The sequence below is a fragment of the Anastrepha ludens genome, chromosome Y (genome assembly GCF_028408465.1).
Source record: "Anastrepha ludens isolate Willacy chromosome Y, idAnaLude1.1, whole genome shotgun sequence".
Classification (NCBI taxonomy): Eukaryota; Metazoa; Arthropoda; class Insecta; order Diptera; family Tephritidae; genus Anastrepha; species Anastrepha ludens.
This window is the reverse complement of record NC_071504.1, coordinates 5,773,991-5,794,802: the sequence shown is the minus strand read 5'-3', so window position 1 is coordinate 5,794,802 and position 20,812 is coordinate 5,773,991. Positions and strand designations below refer to the sequence as shown.

General features: G+C 36.8%; 1 protein-coding gene across 1 annotated transcript; it reads right to left on the bottom strand.

The window, feature by feature from the left end:
- Positions 1-4,521: 4,521 nt before the first annotated feature.
- On the bottom strand, positions 4,522-6,963 carry LOC128870600 (uncharacterized). The gene has a single exon (XM_054113252.1). The coding sequence runs from the start codon at positions 6,961-6,963 to the stop codon at positions 4,522-4,524; it is 2,442 nt and encodes an 813-aa protein (XP_053969227.1).
- Between the last annotated feature and the right edge of the window lie 13,849 nt (positions 6,964-20,812).

Genomic DNA, 20,812 nt, shown 5'->3' with positions numbered 1-20,812 from the left:
ATACTCATGTGGTTCAAACACATCCTAGGGTTATCCAGGTCCACGTTTTGGTCTATATCTCGAGACCCTAGTTACGGAGGGGCATTAAAAATACTCTATACTATAGAATCATCAGCAGCTTCCGTTTGCTACCCATATTGTACAAACACATCCTAGGGTTACCCGGGTCCACGTTTTGGATTATATCTCGAGACCCTAGTCACGGAGCGGCATCAAAAATACTCTATACTATAGAATCATCAGCAGCTTCCATTTGCTACCCATATTGTACAAACACATCCTAGGGTTACCCGGGTCCACGTTTTGGATTATATCTCGAGACCCTAGTCACGGAACGGTATGAAAAATACTCTATACTATAGAAATCATCAACAGCTCCCATTTGCTACCCATATTGTACGAACACATCCTTAAGTTATCGGGGTCCACATTTTGGGCGATATCTCGAGACCCTAGTCACGGAGCGGCATCAAAAATACTCTATACTATAGAATCATCAGCAGCTTCCATTTGCTACCCATATTGTACAAACACATCCTAGGGTTACCCGGGTCCACGTTTTGGATTATATCTCGAGACCCTAGTCACGGAACGATATGAAAAATACTCTATACTATAGAAATCATCAACAGCTCCCATTTGCTACCCATATTGTACGAACACATCCTTAAGTTATCGGGGTCCACATTTTGGTCTATATCTCGAGACCCTAGTTACGGAGGGGCATTAAAAATACTCTATACTATAGAATCATCAGCAGCTTCCGTTTGCTACCCATATTGTACAAACACATCCTAGGGTTACCCGGGTCCACGTTTTGGATTATATCTCGAGACCCTAGTCACGGAGCGGCATCAAAAATACTCTATACTATAGAATCATCAGCAGCTTCCATTTGCTACCCATATTGTACAAACACATCCTAGGGTTACCCGGGTCCACGTTTTGGATTATATCTCGAGACCCTAGTCACGGAGCGGCATCAAAAATACTCTATACTATAGAAATCATCAACAGCTCCCATTTGCTACCCATATTGTACGAACACATCCTTAAGTTATCGGGGTCCACATTTTGGTCTATATCTCGAGACCCTAGTTACGGAGGGGCATTAAAAATACTCTATACTATAGAATCATCAGCAGCTTCCTTTTGCTACCCATATTGTACAAACACATCCTAGGGTTACCCGGGTCCACGTTTTGGATTATATCTCGAGACCCTAGTCACGGAACGGTATGAAAAATACTCTATACTATAGAATCATCAGCAGCTTCCGTTTGCTACCCATATTGTACAAACACATCCTAGGGTTACCCGGGTCCACGTTTTGGATTATATCTCGAGACCCTAGTCACGGAGCGGCATCAAAAATACTCTATACTATAGAATCATCAGCAGCTTCCATTTGCTACCCATATTGTACAAACACATCCTAGGGTTACCCGGGTCCACGTTTTGGATTATATCTCGAGACCCTAGTCACGGAACGGTATGAAAAATACTCTATACTATAGAAATCATCAACAGCTCCCATTTGCTACCCATATTGTACGAACACATCCTTAAGTTATCGGGGTCCACATTTTGGGCGATATCTCGAGACCCTAGTCACGGAGCGGCATCAAAAATACTCTATACTATAGAATTATCAGCAGCTTCCATTTGCTACCCATATTGTACAAACACATCCTAGGGTTACCCGGGTTCACGTTTTGGCCTCTTTCTCGAGACCCTGGTATCCGATTCTTAAAATTTTAAAACACAAACCATCTACTGAATAGTCCAAACAAAGCCTAAAAATTTGGTTTGGATAGGTGAGCCCGTTCTTGAGTTATAAGATTACCAAGGAAATGTAACATCTTTTTATATATATAGATTAATGCGTGGCCGTGTTTACAAAAAGTTGAACTGCTAATAACAATTCGCGAATATTTGCACATATATATATATGTGCATATGTGACTGCATTAGACTAGCGAAAGGAGAAGTAAAGTTATGTATACATATGTTATGCTAAGTAAATGCCTGCGTATACTTTGTATGTCGTTAAGCGAAAAAGAATATTGTGAGGAATGTATAAAAACTCATAAATAACACTGTGCGACAGTGAAAATATACTTTTATAGAGACCTAGTACAACTTGTAGGTATAGTAAAACTAAGAAACATGGTATAGAAGAAATTTCCAATACACCCCCAAAATCTCATTTTATGGCCATAAAACCGTTTTTCAGTAGGTTGATGTGAAGAATCACTCCTAACTTCGCCAATTTCCATCCGATTTCGAATTTGTTTTTTTAGTTCGAAAGAACAAAAACAAGCCTTTTTGACAGTGTGTTTATATTTTTTCTCAAATGACAACTGCCGAGACTGTAGACGGAAGTATTTGGAATTTTTTTATTTTTTCTCTATTTTTTCAACTTTGACATAATTTTTACGATATTATCCGATATTGAGGATTTTTTTTAGTACACTGCTGTTATAGTAAATTTAATTTTGCGTCGAATGAGCTATATTTGACTGTAATTGAATTAAAATTAATAGAGTTGTGTGGGTTTTAAGATTTTTTCTTTTTTTTTACTACGAGATTTGGTATGCGTTTCGAAGCATGAAAATGATAACAAGTGTCATTATAAACACATAATACTTATTGGAGTATTGTGCAGTGCACCACTGTACGGTATGGTTCGGTGCGGTACAGTGCAGTACACAACGGAACTGGTTACAAACTTAAAAATGCATTGGAAACGGCCCTTTGGAGTTTAGTATGGTACGGTTCTTTGTCATTCTCTTCATCAGTTTTGAATACTTCTCTGTAAGAAATTCGATCATCATCATTCATCTTAAGACGTCATCAACTAAATTCCATTGTTTAAATCGAGAAGCGAGCGTTTCAGATTGTCTTCCCGATAGAAGTAAATCACGAGAAAGATCCTGAAAATCTGAATTTTATACAATGTGTCGTTCTGAAGACTTAGAACCAGACGGAAAGTACTCTTCATTATCAGATTTATTGTTATCAGTTTGATCATCATGAGCAATGAGTTGAACTTCCTTCAGTTCATGACTTGCAGTTGAGTCAATCATATCGTCCAAGACTACGGGGTTCTTAACAGTTGCAACATCAGCATACTTTATGTGCTTTCGAGTTTTATAATGATGACCGTTGACGTCCGTTTTACAAAAATAACAATCATCTGGTTTATGATAAGGCTGATGATGCCACATCATCGGAGAATATTGAGAAATTCGACTTTTCTGGCAACGTTTTGATTTATATCTCTTGAATTTCAATGAAACAAACAATAAAACTTTGACGCTTTAATAAGGTTAAATTATAATAACAAACTTCTTTTGTTAATCAATGTACAGTGTGAACTTTGGTACACTTGGGAGCTTTTTCATATTTCTATTGAAAAAAAAAATGTGCTATAATATGTCAGATATTTTCGTAAGTTCTAACCAGTTATGTTGTATGCAGTACAGTGTACTCTTATGTATACATATACACTCCAATAAATATCACGTATCTATAATAACGCATCAAAACACGTCCTTATTCCTATTTAGCGTAAGTTATACCTACATACCAAATTATTAAAAAAAAAAAAAAAATCTTATAACTCACACAACTCTTTTAATTTTAATTCAATTACAGTCAAATATAGCTCTTTCGACGCAAAATTAAATTTACTATAACAGCAGAGTACTAAAAAAAATCCTCAATATCGGATAATATCGTAAAAATTATATCAAAGTTGAAAAAATAGAGAAAAAATAAAAAAATTCCAAATACTTCCGTCTACAGTCTCGGCAGTTGTCATTTCAGAAAAAATGTGAACACACTGTCAAAAAGGCTTGTTTTTGTTCTTTCGAACTAAAAAAACAAATTCGAAATCGGATGGAAATTGGCGAAGTTAGGAGTGATTGTTCACATCAACCTACAGAAAAACGGTTTTATGGCCATAAAATGAGATTTTGGGGGTGTATTGGAAATTTCTCCTATACCATGTTTCTTAGTTTTACTATACCTACAAGTTGTGCTAGGTCTCCCTAAAAGTATATTTAATTTTTTTTTTTTTGTCACACCGTGTAATATAACATGACATTTTAAGGTGACCAGCTTATATAAATTATAAATATTGGCTATAGTAAGAAGTTAGTTTGTAGGTTGTGGAACGGGATTAGCTGCTGCTCCGAACACCGAAGTCATCAAGGAATGGCGATAACGAGGCAATGCTGCTCGAATTAAAGACGCATTTATTGCTTGCAATACAGTGTACTCCGGCCACAATTGCGCTCTTTGTACTATGCGAATAAGAAGTTGAGTTCCCTGATGAATGTCTTCAGCCTTAAGTTGCGATGACCTTGGCTATTTTTTAATGTTAATAAATTTGCTGACATACCCAAAAATTCGCTGCATTGTTCCGAATGAGTTAATGTATTTGAATTAAAAGGAAATGTCTATATGATTATTTGCAGAAAGCAAAACCCTTTGTCGAATTTCGGGAAGTTTTGGTTATGGTGAGCACATGCGTGGCCAGTTGTCCTCCGCTTCTAGTAAAAAGGGTGGGCCGTGCATCCAAAGTTTCGATCCTAGAAGTTCCCGGGGTGTAGCTCCCTTCGATAAAATGTCAGCCGGGTTCATTGCTGTAGGAACGTAGTGCCATTGCATGCCCTCTGTCAGTTGATGTATGGTGGAAACCCGATTGGCGACAAAAACGTTAAACCTTGACGGTTCTTCTCGCAGCCACGAAAGGGCAGTGGAGGAATCCATTAGCTGTGCGAGCAATGTTGCTGCACAGAGTTCCAGTTTGGGTATGGTGACGGTCTTTAGTGGAGAGACACGGGCCTTTGAACATAATAGGTGAACTTGTATGTTGTTGTCCTTGGTTGATCGCGTGTAAACACACACTTCAAGGCTTGCATCGCAAAATGCATGGATTTCTCTAATAGCTTCAGACTGAAAAACGTAACGAGGAAATGATAGATACTGCATGTCTGCAAATCCAGTGCAAAAAGCAGACCAAGCAGTGTCTAATGATTGTGGCAGACTCTCATCCCACTCGAGCTTATCTCTCCACATTCGTTGCAGAAGAATCTTCGCCTTGGTCAGCGTGGGCCCCATTAGTCCAAGGGGATCGTAACATCGAGCTAGTGTAGACAAAGCAGAGCGTTTGGAGTTTTTTCCGAATTCTCTTTGTGGTACAAATGAAAATAGCAATTTGTCCTTGTGCGGGTCCCAGACAAGCCCCAGTGCTTTGGTGATGTCACTGCCATCGTCAAACTTAAGAAACTTTTCCTTGTCTACGTCAGGAATATCACGAAGGATCTCAGGACTATTAGAGCACCATTTGCGTAACTTGAAGCTTCCTCGGGTAAGAAGGCTAGTTGTTTGCAGTTTAATGTTGAGTACTTCTGCCATTGAATCGCTCCCAGTTATCAGGTCATCTACATAGAAGTCCCGAAGTACCGCTTCTGCTCCAATGGGATAAGTCGCGGATTCGTCTGCTGCGAGTTGGTGCATGGCTCGGATGGCTAGAAACGCTGCAGGCTTAGTTCCATACGTCACCGTGTCGAGCTTATAGATGCGAAAGTCTTCTTGTGGAGATTCTCGCCACAAAATACATTGGAGCATGTTGTCCGGTGGAGTGACGCGAACACACCTATACATCTTACAGATGTCTGCAGTAAGTGCTATAGGAAAAGTACGAAATCTAATGAGAATATGAAAAAGCTTCGGTTGAATAGTTGGGCCTGCCATGAAAAGGTCATTTAACGAAAAACCTGAGGTAGTGGTTGCAGATCCATCAAAAACCACCCTCAATTTTGTTGTACTACGGTCATCCTTGATAACGCAATGATGTGGCAGGAAGTACTTGCATTGTTGTACAACCTCGTTGGAAACCAGCGACATGTGGTTGAGTTCCAGATATTCCTTAATAAACTTACTGTATTCTGCCTTTAGATCAGGGTTACGGGCGAATTTTCGTTCCAGACCTTGAAAGCGTTGACGAGCTTGTAAATAGGAGTCTCCTAGGGCATCCATGCTGCGTTTTATGGGCAGACCAACAGAGTATTCACCTGATGGCAATCGAAAATAATTTCCCTGGAAGTGGGCTTCGCAGTTAAGATCTTCTTGGGAGGCCTTAGAGATCGGTTCGAAAATGTGCTCGATCTCCCAAAACCGACGTACTAAATAGTCCAGCCGAGTGCTGGGAATGAGACCACTGGAGGATTTCTGCCTCACGACGAATGATGACAGGTTTGGAGTTTGTTGCCCACCTCCAGATAGCATCCATCCGAGACGAGTTTTCTGAAGTAGTGGTAAACCAGATCCTAAGCGTATCTGACCCACACAAAGTAGATCGAAGAACAGTCCTGCTCCGATAAGCAGATCAATACGCTGTGGTAAGTTGAACCCAGGATCGGCTAGTGGTATATTCGATGGAACATTCCACTCGTTGGTGCTCACGGAGCAGCCAGGCTGATTGTCGGTGATGGTTTTCACAACAAGGGCAGTGATGCTTGTTGAAAAATCTGAAATCCGCGACTTAAGTACGAGATCGAGTGAGTAACCTTCCGTTGGGAAGTTGGCATCTCCAATTCCAGAGACTGTAGCAGAAGCTTTTGTTTTGAATAGCTGAAGTTGATTTGCGAAGCGAGTTGTGACGAAGTGCAACTGGGAACCAGAATCTAAAAGAGCGCGACAGGACACGAAGATTCCAGCACGATTTTTTACAAGAATGACGGCAGTAGCTAGGAGCACAGCATCAGAAGGAGACACGGGGGCATTAAGCGAAGCAGATATCGATGCAGTCATAGCACTGCATCGAATTGTGGCCACCGATGAAGCATCGGCTTGACTATTGGTTAACGAAGCAGTTGAGCGGTTAAAATGCAGGAGCGTGTGGTGTTTCGACTGGCAGGTGCGGCACGATCCGGATTTGCAGTCCCGCATTTGATGGCCAGTCTTGAGGCAGTTAAGACAAAGTGCAAGCTTCTTAACTTCCCCCAGGCGCGAGTTCGGATCTAAATTTGCGAAAAGTTGACAACTATAAATTGCATTCTCGGGTGATCCACAAAATACAAAAACACGTGTTGAGCCCTTGGAGGCGACAAACGTTTTCCTTTAACTAATACTGTCGTTTTTGCTATGCCTTAACGCCTGACCAGTCTGTGCTTGAACAGCATACTCAACATTCTCAAGCATTCGGCAGCGCCTTTCCAAGAATGCAGTCAATTGATCCCAGGATGGCAGCTCGCTGATCGAAGAGGTTTCCTCCTATTTGGCCTGCGTCGTTTTGTCAAGTTTTTGGAGAATCATTTGAACGATGATGCAGTCTGCAATTTTCTCGTTAGATGCGAGCGACTGTAATGCACGAATGTGTGAAGTGACCTTGTCTGTCAGCTTTCGGAGCATGCTTACGTTTGCATCCACCTTGCTCAGCCCAAATATCTCCCTGACGTGTGCCTGAAATATAAGACGTTTATTATCGAAACGCTTCTGTAACAGTTCTAAAGCAGTTTCATAATTATCATTGCTTATTTCCAGTGAGCGCACGGTGTCGAGGGCAGCGCCACTCAAACAGGAACACAAATGTTGTAGTTTGTCGATGTTTGTGAGGTCGCTGTCCTTGTCGATAATTGACGTGAACATCGAATAGAAATTTGTCCACTCAGTGTAGGCCCCACAAAATTTAGGCAGCGTTAGTAATGGTAGACGTGAACTATTGGCGTTCACGACGATTGATTGGGCTTCACTGAAGTTCATCCTGAACGTGGAGCAATGTTGAGAGGTACTACGTTTACCTATCTCGCGTTGCAAGCTAGCCCTAAGGTTGATTAGAGCAGCATCGAAGTGGCTTGGCAAATCGCTGGCTATGGAGTCAAAATCTAATTCCTCTAAGCTTGTATGCGCGACAGAAAAGTTGGATTTCAATTCGACCAGAGATTCTAGCGTTGCCGATATACTGTACTCGTCCATACTGTGCAGCTTGTCTGAGTCCAACTCTTTGATTAAGCGCTCCAATCTGTTGAAAATAGCCTTGGTTTTCAGTCTCAGAAAGGCTGCTCGATCTATATCTTCCCCTTGCCTGACGAAGGTTTAGATGTTGGCAAACGAGAGTCGAAATTATATCAGTGCGCAGCAGGCACAACTGTACGTTTTTAATAACGGATTTAAAATACCGGAAAATCGCGTTATATTATCACGCCGGGGTCACCAATGTTGGAGCTAGCTAAGCCTTTTTAGTAGCGTTATGTTAAAAGAAAAACGAATCTTTTGCCTTTTTGTTCGACTATTTATTCTCAAATGTTTGTACAAGACTGCCTAACTTACTTGCTGTGTGACATATTTATGCAGAACAACGAAGAACGGATTCCAAGGAATAACAGAAATAAAAAACATGATAATTACATAAATTTCTATAGACCGGCACAACATAGCGATACATAAGAAAAATATGTATGTGCACACATCTGTATGTACGTACATATGTGCTTGCAAGCTACTGTTTATTTGCGGGTGCACTAGGGCAGATCATCCGCGGGTCCGAACAGCTACCTTAAATTACATGTCTTTGTAAGGCAGTGAGTTATACTAATTTAATGAGGTATGACCATACTCGCTAACGGCGAATCATGCTCGATAACTTTGTTTCGCATGCAAACTTTTCGTTAAGTTAATCGAGCTAGAGATAGCGATCGAGAAATTGGCGAATGACATAATGATCAGGAACGGTTAATTTTTCAACAGCTAAGTAATTGATGTGTGAAAATTAAAAAAAATACTCACTTAAGAAATAATATTTAACGTATGTTTTTAATTATTAAAACAAAATACTTTTGCAAAATTTTCTAAATATATCTTTATTATTAGACTCGTTTTTTACGTTGCAGAAAAGCTGAAAATATAACTATTTCCATACATTTGTTGAGGAACCACTAAGTGTGATGTCTTTTGGTTGATAAAGGTATTAATAGGATGTTAAAGGAAAATATCAAAAGAAGATATAACCGATCCGGATGGAAAATATTTTTATATTGTGTCATTAACATCCATCCGGCCACTTAAATTTAGTTACACTTTACAATATAAGCAATCACAATGTACAAAATTGAAAGTTAGTTCATGCCGCACTTGAAAATGTGAAATAAAACAATATTGGTTCAGCAAGTGAGGGTTTTTCCGTCATTTTGTTTATAAAAATAAAACTATGCAATTTGGTTTGTAAACGAATTTATATTAAATTTATTTATTTAAACTAAACGTGCGGAAGGTAAAGCAAATACAAAAAATACGTACATAGTTTTTCTTAAAAGCTTTTCTAGTGTGAGCATAGAATGCAATGCGTAAAGGCCTTTGTTTTTGTTTCGATAGTGAAATTACTAGCGGCCATGATAACGGTTAATGGGAGAAATGTTTTTGAGAGATGATGATCCACAAATGGAGGGACCTACAGTTTGAAGCCGACTTCGAACGGCAGATAGTTTTATTTTTTCCTCATTTTGGTGTTTCGCCGAGATTCGAACATATGTTTTCTCTGAATTCTAAATGGTAGTCACGCATCAACCCATTCTGTTACAGCGCCCGCCGGTTACTGACTACATACTACAAAAATATCGTTTTCCAAATCTAAATTACAATTTAATTGAGCAGATATAGCAAAATATAGTTTCGATAATGTAAAACCTAATACGAGAGAATTCGACATCTGATTGAGGCCATGCAGAGTGCGAGCTGTAGGAACATTGCAGGTATAATTGGTTCTGAACCTATTCAAATATAATGGATATTTATTGCCTAAAGACCTGGTAGGGATCGAGAAATTCTATCGTTTCTAAAAGAGAGGAACATTCAATTTCTTAATTGATCTAATCTCTAATTGTTTTGGATTAATTAGAAATAGGCGGGATTTGTATGGTGGGGCAGGGTCAGAGAAATTCAGGGAAGAGAGAGCATACTTTTGTACTCGTTTAAGTCTGTCTGTAGATAATTGGTGGAAAGGTCACCAAATAAAAACGGTATGTTTCAATGTAGATCGAACAAATGAACTAAATAGCAACTTCTACCTATATACTCATCAAGTTGGTCTCCCTGCTGCGGGGAAGAGGCTTAAATGGTTTTACGTTTTAGACCCATTTCGTAGGGACTAACTCTCCACGAACTAATAATGAAGTTCACCATGCGGAGATTATACTTTCTCACATGTAGCGGCTAAACAAGGATTTGTCCACACGATGTAACCCACTTTGTTCTTTTTATAGAATACATATGTTCTTATTAATGAGCTTGAAGTGAGTGGCATCATCAAAGCAGAACATTGTAACATGCGTTACATGCCGTTGATATCCAGGCATGCCCGTTATGATGCATACCAGATGGATCAAATTCGCGCAACTGTACTTTGGCACTATTATAAGCATTAAGTATTTTTATTACTACCGAAAATTGCTTATATTACACTTCCGATATGCTTGCTTATATTATATCCTCCGATGGAGGATCTATCACTGATACACTTGATCTTAGCCATAAGCTGATACACTTTGATCTTAGCCATAAGGCCAAGAAGCTTAGCTCCAGTATGGCCAGATTACCATTTTCGTAACTTGATTTAGCATTTTTTTTTTTTTGTTATTTTTATTATTTTTTGTCTCGGAGTTTTAGTTCTTTCTTCATGACATTTTTCTAGCTGTTCTAATTAAAATGTCATGTTTATAATTTTGTAAAATATAAATTTTTTAATAATTATTTAAATAATTCTCTCAGTTTTATTTAGCTTTACTTTTTTTTAACATCTGGTGGAATTGCCCACGATTGCCGGTGTTGTTGGTGTTCTTCTGCTTTCGGCAGTCAAATCTCTCTCTCGCTACTGCAGAGTTACCTAGCTTTGGATATAAAAACGCACTAAATGCCCATTTAAAGAAAATAAAACACGAAATTTTTATTGTGTTACTTAAAGAACTTTGTATGCGTGACAAATTGCCTGTAGAATGTGCGTTTTTTTTTAAATAAATGTGTTATGCTTATGTACAATTTAATTTATGAGTTTTTTTTGTTAAGAACGACTTTACTCTTATTAAGGGAACGACTTTTTTGCTATATTTGAAGTTATGTAACTAGATAAGTTACTCTTTTTGTAAAAATGTCAGTATGGTTTCTTTAGTATTTTCTGGTATTTCGTTGCTTATTTTTACTATGAATACACCTCTTGATGCTCTATGTCTCACTAAGGATTGATGACGGGGAGAAACGATTACACCTCTATGGTTTTAATTCGTATTCAATAAATTCAAAGGCTTTTTAAAATGTGTAAAAAGGTTTTCAATCTTAAGAAGAGTTGAGAGAGGGGCATTTAATATTTTTGCATAGTCTTAAATGGAGTCAATAATTAAATTTGCACTTTCAAATTATCAAATTTTATAAGAGTAAAAAAATTTTCATTAGCACTAAAATCTTCTCAGAGTGACCTTTTTTAAACTTCTTTTGTATAATAATACAGTTTTTTTTAACCTAAAGTTTCGCTAGCCTTAAATTAAAAACAAAAAGAAACAAACACCAAACTTAAAAATTGTCGCATTTTCGGTATAAAAAAGCACTAAATTTATTGCGAAGAGCAAATGGTTGGCAATACTGCACAACTCAGCAAACGTGACGTCACGTACGCTCTGATGGGCGCAATCTTCTTTCTATCATTCTTGGATACATAAGAAAAATATGTATGTGCACACATCTGTATGTATGTACATATGCGCTTGCATGCTACTGTTTATTTGCAGGTGCATTAGGGCAGATCATCCGCGGCTCCGAACAAGCGTATTTATAAGTTCTCTTGGAGTTAGAATTCGAAAAGACGTATCTACCGCCATCTAAAAGTTCAAGAATTTGGACTGGTCCTTTAATTTGTTTAACTAAATTGTATTTCTCATAATTTCTTTACAAATTCTCATTTAAACACTTTACACTTTAATTTGCACTATTACTCTTGTGGTACTTGTGAAGCAACGGAAAAATGCTCAAACAAATGACATTTTTACACAAGAGGAGAATATGAGCCAATGTGGGTATTGATGCAGTATCGTATTGATATGCAACTTACATTACAAAAATGTGTGTATGTATATATATATGCATGCTTGTTTGGACAATACTAAATGTTGATTTCATTTATTTAATCAGTTATAATGCTTTAAACCAATGGCAGGTAAGGTTCATTTGTAATTGCGCTTTGTAAAAATTCGTTGCAAATATTACTTTTATATGTAAGATTTTACCTTGTTATGCAAAGAAAAAATAGTAGCCATCGAAAGCAAAGCAGCACGGCAGCAGGGAACCACTTGATTTTTTTACATTGGATTGTTGTTATTAGCTTTTTTTTAATCAGTAAGGAAAACTTTCTGCTTGTGTTTTCCCCGTCGGACTGACTGATTTATCGTGCCGTTGAAAAATGCTATAGCTGTTTCAATTTCGACACTTGCTTTTAAAGGTACTTTCAAAGTTGCCCAATGTAATTTCATCAGCTACGTCTTTCGGTCTGTGGTATGAGTATACAGTGATCGATTTATCATTTCCTGTAGTAAACTTTGAGTTGTCGATATGATTGGCGAGTGGTTAAAAGAAAGTTCAAGGCAAGGTATAAAACGTTTAGCAAATGGGATATTTGTTTACTGTCTGAGGGTCAGACAGTAGATACTTTTGAATAGACAGCCTTCTGCTCTTACACATATGCTGTTGATAAGTGGGTTTCCTTTGGTAATTGTTTATCTGAAACACTATGTCAAATTTTTTGCGGTATAATCTCCGCCGGGAATGAATATGCTTCCGAGCGTTTTAAGACAATTTACATTATGTACATTTTTGTTGTTGTTGCAAGTAGTCTTTGTGTCTTGTTGCCTCTGTGCTAAATATACAATGTCGCCTTTTTTATAATTTCTCCTTCGCCAAATAATTGAATACAACATAAAAATGTTTTAATATTCCATATCGGTTAGTATGTGTACAAAAAGTGACTTAAATGTTTAGAAACACAATTTAAATTATTATATCAGCTATTGTATCATAAATGATAATTTAATAAACTTTTCTAGTATACAGTTACACCAAAAATCGCATTTAAACTAAAAATTAAATTAAAGTACATATATGTATTATGGAGATTCTCGATGAATGTTTTTTCAATTTAAAATTCTCATTTAATTCTTTTTCATATTATTTTTTCTTCCAGTACCAGTTAGTTTCCTTATAAGTATTTACTTCTTATTTTAATAAAGTCATCTGTAAGGCTGAGCTGTGCTGTGAGCTGTGAGATATACTCAATTTACAATATCCTCTTATAATCAATTGTAGCCAATTCGTTCGACATATCATAACTAGTATCTTGATCGTCTTAATTGTAGTCGCCGTTAGGTTCAACTTTAAACACGGTTAACAATTATTTTTAATGTACAACAATATTTAGTTTCTAGATGCCTGCAATTTAAAATAAAAATACTAATAAATTCACAAACGTCTCTATAGAATTCTACCTCCATATGAACTTCGTTCTTTTTTGAGGTATCTGGCAACACTAACTTTTCGCTTTAAACCTCCGGAGGGTGGGTTTAAGGTTTTAGGATGGAGATACCCCTCTCTTTCTCCTCTTTTAGATCCTTTTTTTAATGGCAGTATATTGAATGTTCCCCAAAAAGTGCAGCAAATGAAAATATTCTTACATATAATATATATGCACTGGCGAAAACTCGCCCGTTCCGCTGGTCGTCTTTAAAAAAATCTAGATTAATTAATTAAATTAAGCCGAAAAGTACTGTGTGTTTTTTGTAAAAATTCTCGCGCATGAATAGTAATGAAAGAAGTTTTGAATAGTAGTAGCAATTAAAAAACGTTTGATGTGATTTACTTTATTACTTTTTTTATTGTAATCCTCTTTGGTATACAATATTCTTCTTTCTTTTCCGGCTTTATCGTGGCAAATAATATAATATTTTGAAACAATTTTGCGTGAAAATTTTTAAATATTTCAGTAAATCTTCGTTTCCTATCAAATAGATGCAAAATATTCTAAATATTTACTCAAATGGTTGTTTTTATCAGAAAACAATTTTAAAAACGTGGTTTTCTCTGGAGAAAAAATACTCACTTGTTGTTTGCTTGAAAATCAGATCAGAAAGAAAGTTTGATCGCGTCGTTGTTCCGTTCTGCATTTGCATAGATGCGCTCCCCTTTACACATAAACAACAACATCAATCTATGATACATACACTTCGTCGTGTACGAAAAAGCAGAGAAGGAGAAGAGAACTGTTCTATTCCCCTCCGCGTTAACCCAGCTATGTGTTCAGGTGCAAATGACTTTTTTGCGTGAAGTCTGATATAAAATAAGTTCTATTTACTCTTCTTAAATTTATATAAACTTTTCCAGGCGAAGTAAAAAAGCTGACATATGTATATTTGCTTCAACCGTATATTTGTGTGTACACATGTAATACGTAAATATATGAATGATATAGGTAATATCTCATATTAGCATAACCTTTCTGCAAAAAATTAAGGAAACGATCACCAATCACGCCGGCAATGATACAATGAATTTTTCACTATAACTGACTTCAGAGTAACATTTATATAATAAGCGTATATGTAACATTTTAAAATTTTTTTAGAATTTTTTTTTTAATTTTTAATAATAAGTGGTCTTCCTCTTCCTATTCCTCTTCCATTTCCTGTAGCTATTCCTTTTCCTCTTCCATCTCCAGCTCCATCTCCTTTCTTTATCCCGGAAACGGGCAGTAAAAATTACTTCACTTAAAAGCTTTCGTCAACAGCTTCCATCTGATACCCATATTGTACAAACACATCCAAGGGTACCTTTGTCCACCTTTTCGGCTATATCTCAAGACCCTGGTCACTCAGAGATCTAAAAAATACTCTGTATTAAAGCACTCATCAGTAGCTTTGATTTGATACCCACAATGTAAAAACACATCCTAGGGTTACCCGGGTCCTCGTTTTGGCCTTCGGCAGCGCCACCTGGTGGCGAGTGGAATCAATAAGCATATTACACTAACCTTCTCCGTGGAAAAAAATATATATATACCAAATTTCATAATAATCGGCCCAGACACACACGACCAAAATGTATTCAATTCTAATGAATGCTATGTGCGGCAAATAGCACAAACACTCTCACTTAACCGACGCACCGCACACACACGCGTTATCGGATTTCAACCAAACTTCACAGAAGCAACACCAATAATGTGTGAAACTTTCATTGTTTTCCTTACACGCGTTGCTGAGATTACCCCGGAGAAATGCACACTTTTTTTCGGCTTAATTTTTGTATATATATATTAGATAACATAAATAACACTAGTCTACAAGGAAAAGTATCCAAAATAATTTAAACTAATATCTGCTTCTCTGTCCATGCAAAATTCGGATTGATAACTAAAATTAATTTATTAGTTTGAGTTTTCGAGATATCCTAACCTAAAAGTGCAAAAAACCCCATTTTTGCCCATATTTGAGGTTATGTAGCCTTGCAGATGTTTTCTTTCACCAAAATTAAAGGATGGCATCTTTAAATACAATCCTTCTTTTTTCAAATGGCGTTTTGTTTGCTCAAATATCATTTTTTTTCGCAGAGATATCGCATTTTGAAATTTTCATGTTTCGAAATTTTCCTACACCTGAAAATCGATTAAGATAACATAGACATGATATATTCGATTACTAATTTTCTTGAATTGAGTCTTATTTTTCTTTAAATTTTGTCTCACACCATAAGTGTGCTGACTCACCACATCCCTACACTATCTAACCTTTGGGTACCGAGTCACACACAGCCCTAACCCCTGAAACCACCCCTATCATACCGCGAGCAGGCTAACCCACATAACCGCAAGCAGGCTTTCCCACAAACTCCAAATTTACATACTATTAATCCATATATTTCAGGCCCTCAAACCCAAGAAAATTAGTAAGCGACTATATCATGTCTATGTTATCTTAATCGATTTTCAGGTGTAGGAAAATTTCGAAACATGAAAATTTCAAAATGCAATATCTTTGCGAAAAAAAATGATATTTGAGCAAACAAAACGCCATTTGAAAAAAGAAGGATTGTATTTAAAGATGCCATCCTTTAATTTTGGTGAAAGAAAACATCTGCAAGGCTACATAACCTCAAATATGGGTAAAAATGGGGTTTTTTGCACTTTTAGGTTAGGATATCTCGAAAACTCAAACTAATAGAGCAATTCTGAGGCCAGATTTGGATTCAGCGCATCATAAACCTTCGGAAATATATAGTCTGGTTTCTGGGTCTGAATGTTGGTTAAATTTTGTCGGCCTGTGTTATATGTGCTGAAAGGCTAATTGTGAAGTTAAGGTAAAAAATAATTTAAAATATATTTAGTTTTATGCCTTTTATTGATTATTACTTCTCGTTTAATTACTTGTTTATCGACTGCCTTAACTTAATTAACGTGCCAAAGCATAGACAGAACAAACCACAAACCAAAAACCACGGTAACTAGCAAGCGATTCGTCTTCAAATTCAGTACAGCAGTGTTTGAAGCTGATTGCTTGCGTTTCATCTTCATCTTCGTCTTCGTCACAGCGCGCACTATGCGTACGAGCGAACGAATTCATACGATTTGTTCTGCACTGTTTTTCGTCTTCAGCTTCGTCTTCATCTTCGTCTTCGTCTCAGCGTGCACTGTGTTTGCAACCTAAGAAACGATATATAAGGCCCACGATATGAAAAAAATATGGGTAGTAAAATCTGGCGTACGCTGACGGAAGTGACGCATTGCCCTTTCTCTATGCCCCTTTTCTCTTTTGGTTTGTGTTTTTGATGGTTTATTTAGTTGGTAAGTGTTTATTTTAAATTTTTCCAACGAAGACATAAACCACCACTTTGAATATTTGAATATTATCTGCGCAGCGCAATAGTGCCACAACAAACCATACAGCAGCTACCCAGTGTTTTTGGTACTACATTTCACCTCAAACTGTGCATGTGTAATTGTGCCTGCGAATGTTTTGTTACAATGGAGAAACTACTCAGAGTGTTTCGCTGCTACATTTGCATCAAACTGTGGCTCATCAGCATAAATGTGTGGCTTACAAAGTATATTCACTAATTTTGCTAATAGCAAAATTGCATAGCTGGAAACATAAAACGCCTCTGTTAGCTGTCCTACATAAAAGTAAATTTTGGTAACTGTGCATGTTAATTATTAATTGCGCAGTTACCTTTTAAAGCAAATTAAACTTTAGAACAGCGATTTTCATACGCCGCCGGCCACGGCATCTACACCAGAGCAGCAATAGAAACTTGGTTAAGAATTTGCGCTAGCTAAGCTACGAACCATTTCTGGTTCCATTTTGCAAAGACGTTACTACAGTGCACATCAAACAGTGGACGTTACTCTTATATGTAAGAATTTACCTGTTATGCAAAAAAAAAAAACATAAAACACTAGTAGCCATCGGAAGCAAAGCAGCACGGCAGTAGCAAACCACTTCATTTAGTATTTTTACAAACTTTTTACATTGGATTTTATTCGTTTTGGTCACATTTTATTAGCTTTTTTTAATCAGTAAAGAAAACTTTCTTTTGATCGTTGGCACTGTGACCCTGTTGCTTTTTCATTTGGATTTGTTTTTCTTGAACCTTTGCCTGCGATTGAATTTTTTGATGTCCTCGAACCATTTTGTTGATATTTCTTTTGATAACATGTTTTAATTAATAAATTTTTACAACGTGGTTGTTCCACTTAACAATATTTATAAAATGCGATAATAGTTCGAAGAAACAGGGCACTTTTATAACGCGGTATTTGCTATTACGTTTTTGTTATATCCGGAATTATTTGCAATTCCATTTTTGTAATCAACTCCTGGCGTTCCGCGTTTGTGTTTTGCTGCATTTTAAACAAATCAAACATTACTTAAGCACATTAATTTTCACCGAACCGACGCTGACATGAGTCAAACGAGTCAGGAATTACGGAAAGTAGGTGGTAAAAAAATACCCTACAGGAATGATATAAAAGAATTAACAATTTCCAAGAATAGTTTGCGCAAAGTAACGCAAACTATGACGCTTTCAAACATCATGCACTCATGTATGCGTATGCTACACGAAATATATTTATATATACATTTTTTATACATATATTTTTATAGAATATGTTCTATTAATGAGCTTGAAGTGAGTGGCATCATCAAAGCAGAACATTGTAACATGCGCTCTCCATAATAATATCTGCCGTTGATATCCAGGCATGCCCGTTATGATGCATACCAGATGGATCAAATTCGAGCAACTGTACTTTACCACTATTATAAGCATTAAGTATTTTTATTACTATAGAAAATTGGTTATATTACACTTCTATCACAAATGAGGAATTACAATTTCACCACACCTGTCTACAACGGTTCTTATATTGTTTGTTTACCTTCTGTTAAGTGCTGACTTTTTGTGAAAGAACGTGGTTTAATATTATATGTAGGAATCATAGCAACCCATGATTGTAAGAATCATAGCAAGCCATGTAGGTACATTTTGTTCAACCGTTATTCTTAGTTTTCATATGTATAGTTAGTTGAAATAAAGCAACCGTAGCAAATTCACGTGCGGATATATAAAGGTAACATAACCTTACGTTATATTGATAAAAATGTCCGAAATAAAAATTTTGAAAATAAATAAAAATAATGAAATGTTGGGTATTTCTATTATTTAGAAAGAATAACAAAACAAAGGACATATAATTGAAAGAACCAATAACTGTAGGCGATATTGATATGCCACTTAATTTATATGTCCTTGAAGGCGAGCTTTTTGTCTTAGCAGAAAAGTGGGTCGATGATGAACTTTTTATAATATTGGGGACAAAATCTTCATTGGAAATGCTGAGTAGCAGTGACTGCTGGGCTGTTGATGGAACTTTCCACTTTTTCCATACATGGCAGAGTACATGGCGAAATCGTGCCTCTCGTTTTTTGCTTGATGAGCAAAAAAACGTTGAAGTCATATGTCACTGTTTTTAACGAGTTGCTGACGATTGCAGGTAACCATGAACTAAATTTATGCCCTCAGCGTATAATTTGCGATTTCGAAATGGGTATCATATCGGCAATTAAGCAATGTTTCCCAAATACTGATTTACGTGGCTGTTTGTTCCATTTTGGACAACTAATATGGCGAAGGGTTCAGAAGGAGAGGTAATTAAAGCCTATTTTATGGTTGTGTATGTATACTAAGTAATAATATGTTCTTTTTATGTATAGATTGGCTCAAAAATATGGGACTTCGGTGGAATTCGCACTGCAAGTCCGAATGATTAAAAGCTTAGCTTTCGTACCGCCAAGCGAAATACCGAATTACTTTCAAACATTACTTAATAACTGCGATGATGAAAGTGTAAAAAAATTACTAGTTTGGTTTGTAAAAATTATCTATATATATAAAAAGAAGTTACATTTCCTTGGTAATCTTATAACTCAAGAACGGGCTCACCTATCCAAACCAAATTTTTAGGCTTTGTTTGGACTATTCAGTAGATGGTTTGTGTTTTGAAATTTTAAGAATCGGATACCAGGGTCTCGAGAAATAGGCCAAACCGTGAACCCGGGTAACCCTAGGATGTGTTTGTACAATATGGGTAGCAAATGGAAGCTGCTGATAATTCTATAGTATAGAGTATTTTTGATGCCGCTCCGTGACTGGGGTCTCGAGATATCGGCCAAAATGTGGACCCCGATAACTTAAGGATGTGTTCGTACAATATGGGTAGCAAATGGGAGCTGTTGATGATTGCTATAGTATAGAGTATTTTTAATGCCCCTCCGTAACTAGGGTCTCGAGATATAGACCAAAACGTGGACCTGGATAACCCTAGGATGTGTTTGAACCACATGAGTATCCATTGTAAGTTGTTGATAAATGCTAATGAAAGAGGACTTTTCTTTTCTCTGGGTAACTAAGGACTCCAGATATAGACCAATTGGGAACTCGCCTTTAGGTTAAGAGATTGCATTCTTATGTACTACAACCAGTTAAAATGTTTTTAAAAATTCAGATCCGTTATCTACATATATTTCTCGAACTTTACGGATTCAAGGTCAAATATACCATAGAGCTGGGTCTTTGCTACCATTCCCAGATGGTGACCATCAATTTTTGCAAATATATTTTATTAGTGATGAGAATCGTGAATTAGATCAGCGCTGTGCAATTTCGACGAATACGAAAAGATCAATCGTGAATGAATTGCAAACAATGTTCCATCAACACAATGAATTGGTGAAATTGTTCAAAGTGGCACTCGATCTGATGCCCACCGATGGCCACAAAATCATAATAAAAGCCGATAAAACACAAATTGGGAGCACGCCAGACGATTCAATGTACCAACGATTGATGAAGTAGCTATTGTTGTGGTTGGTGAACAGTTTCAGCCACGAGATATTGTTTTGTATCGTAGAAATGAGCAACAACGTATTTCAGAACTCAATCGCTGTTATGATGCATTGCAATACCCCATTTTGTTTTAGAGAGGGGACGATGGCTATCATATCAACATACCAATGAGAAATCCAACAACTGGTACATACACATTTTATTTTTGTTTAAATATGATTTTTAAATAATTTTCATACGCTAATTAATTTTTGCATCGCAGGTCAAAAATCAACGAAAACCGTCAGTGCGATGAATTTTTATTCGTATCGATTAATGATTCGCCCTCAAGAAAACAATTTTATTTTGCGATGCAATCAACTTTCGCATA

What these genes read in the sequence shown, in the direction of transcription:
- LOC128870600 (XM_054113252.1), bottom strand. Translation starts at nt 6,963, where the DNA reads ATGCGGGACTGCAAATCCGGATCGTGCCGCACCTGCCAGTCGAAACAC.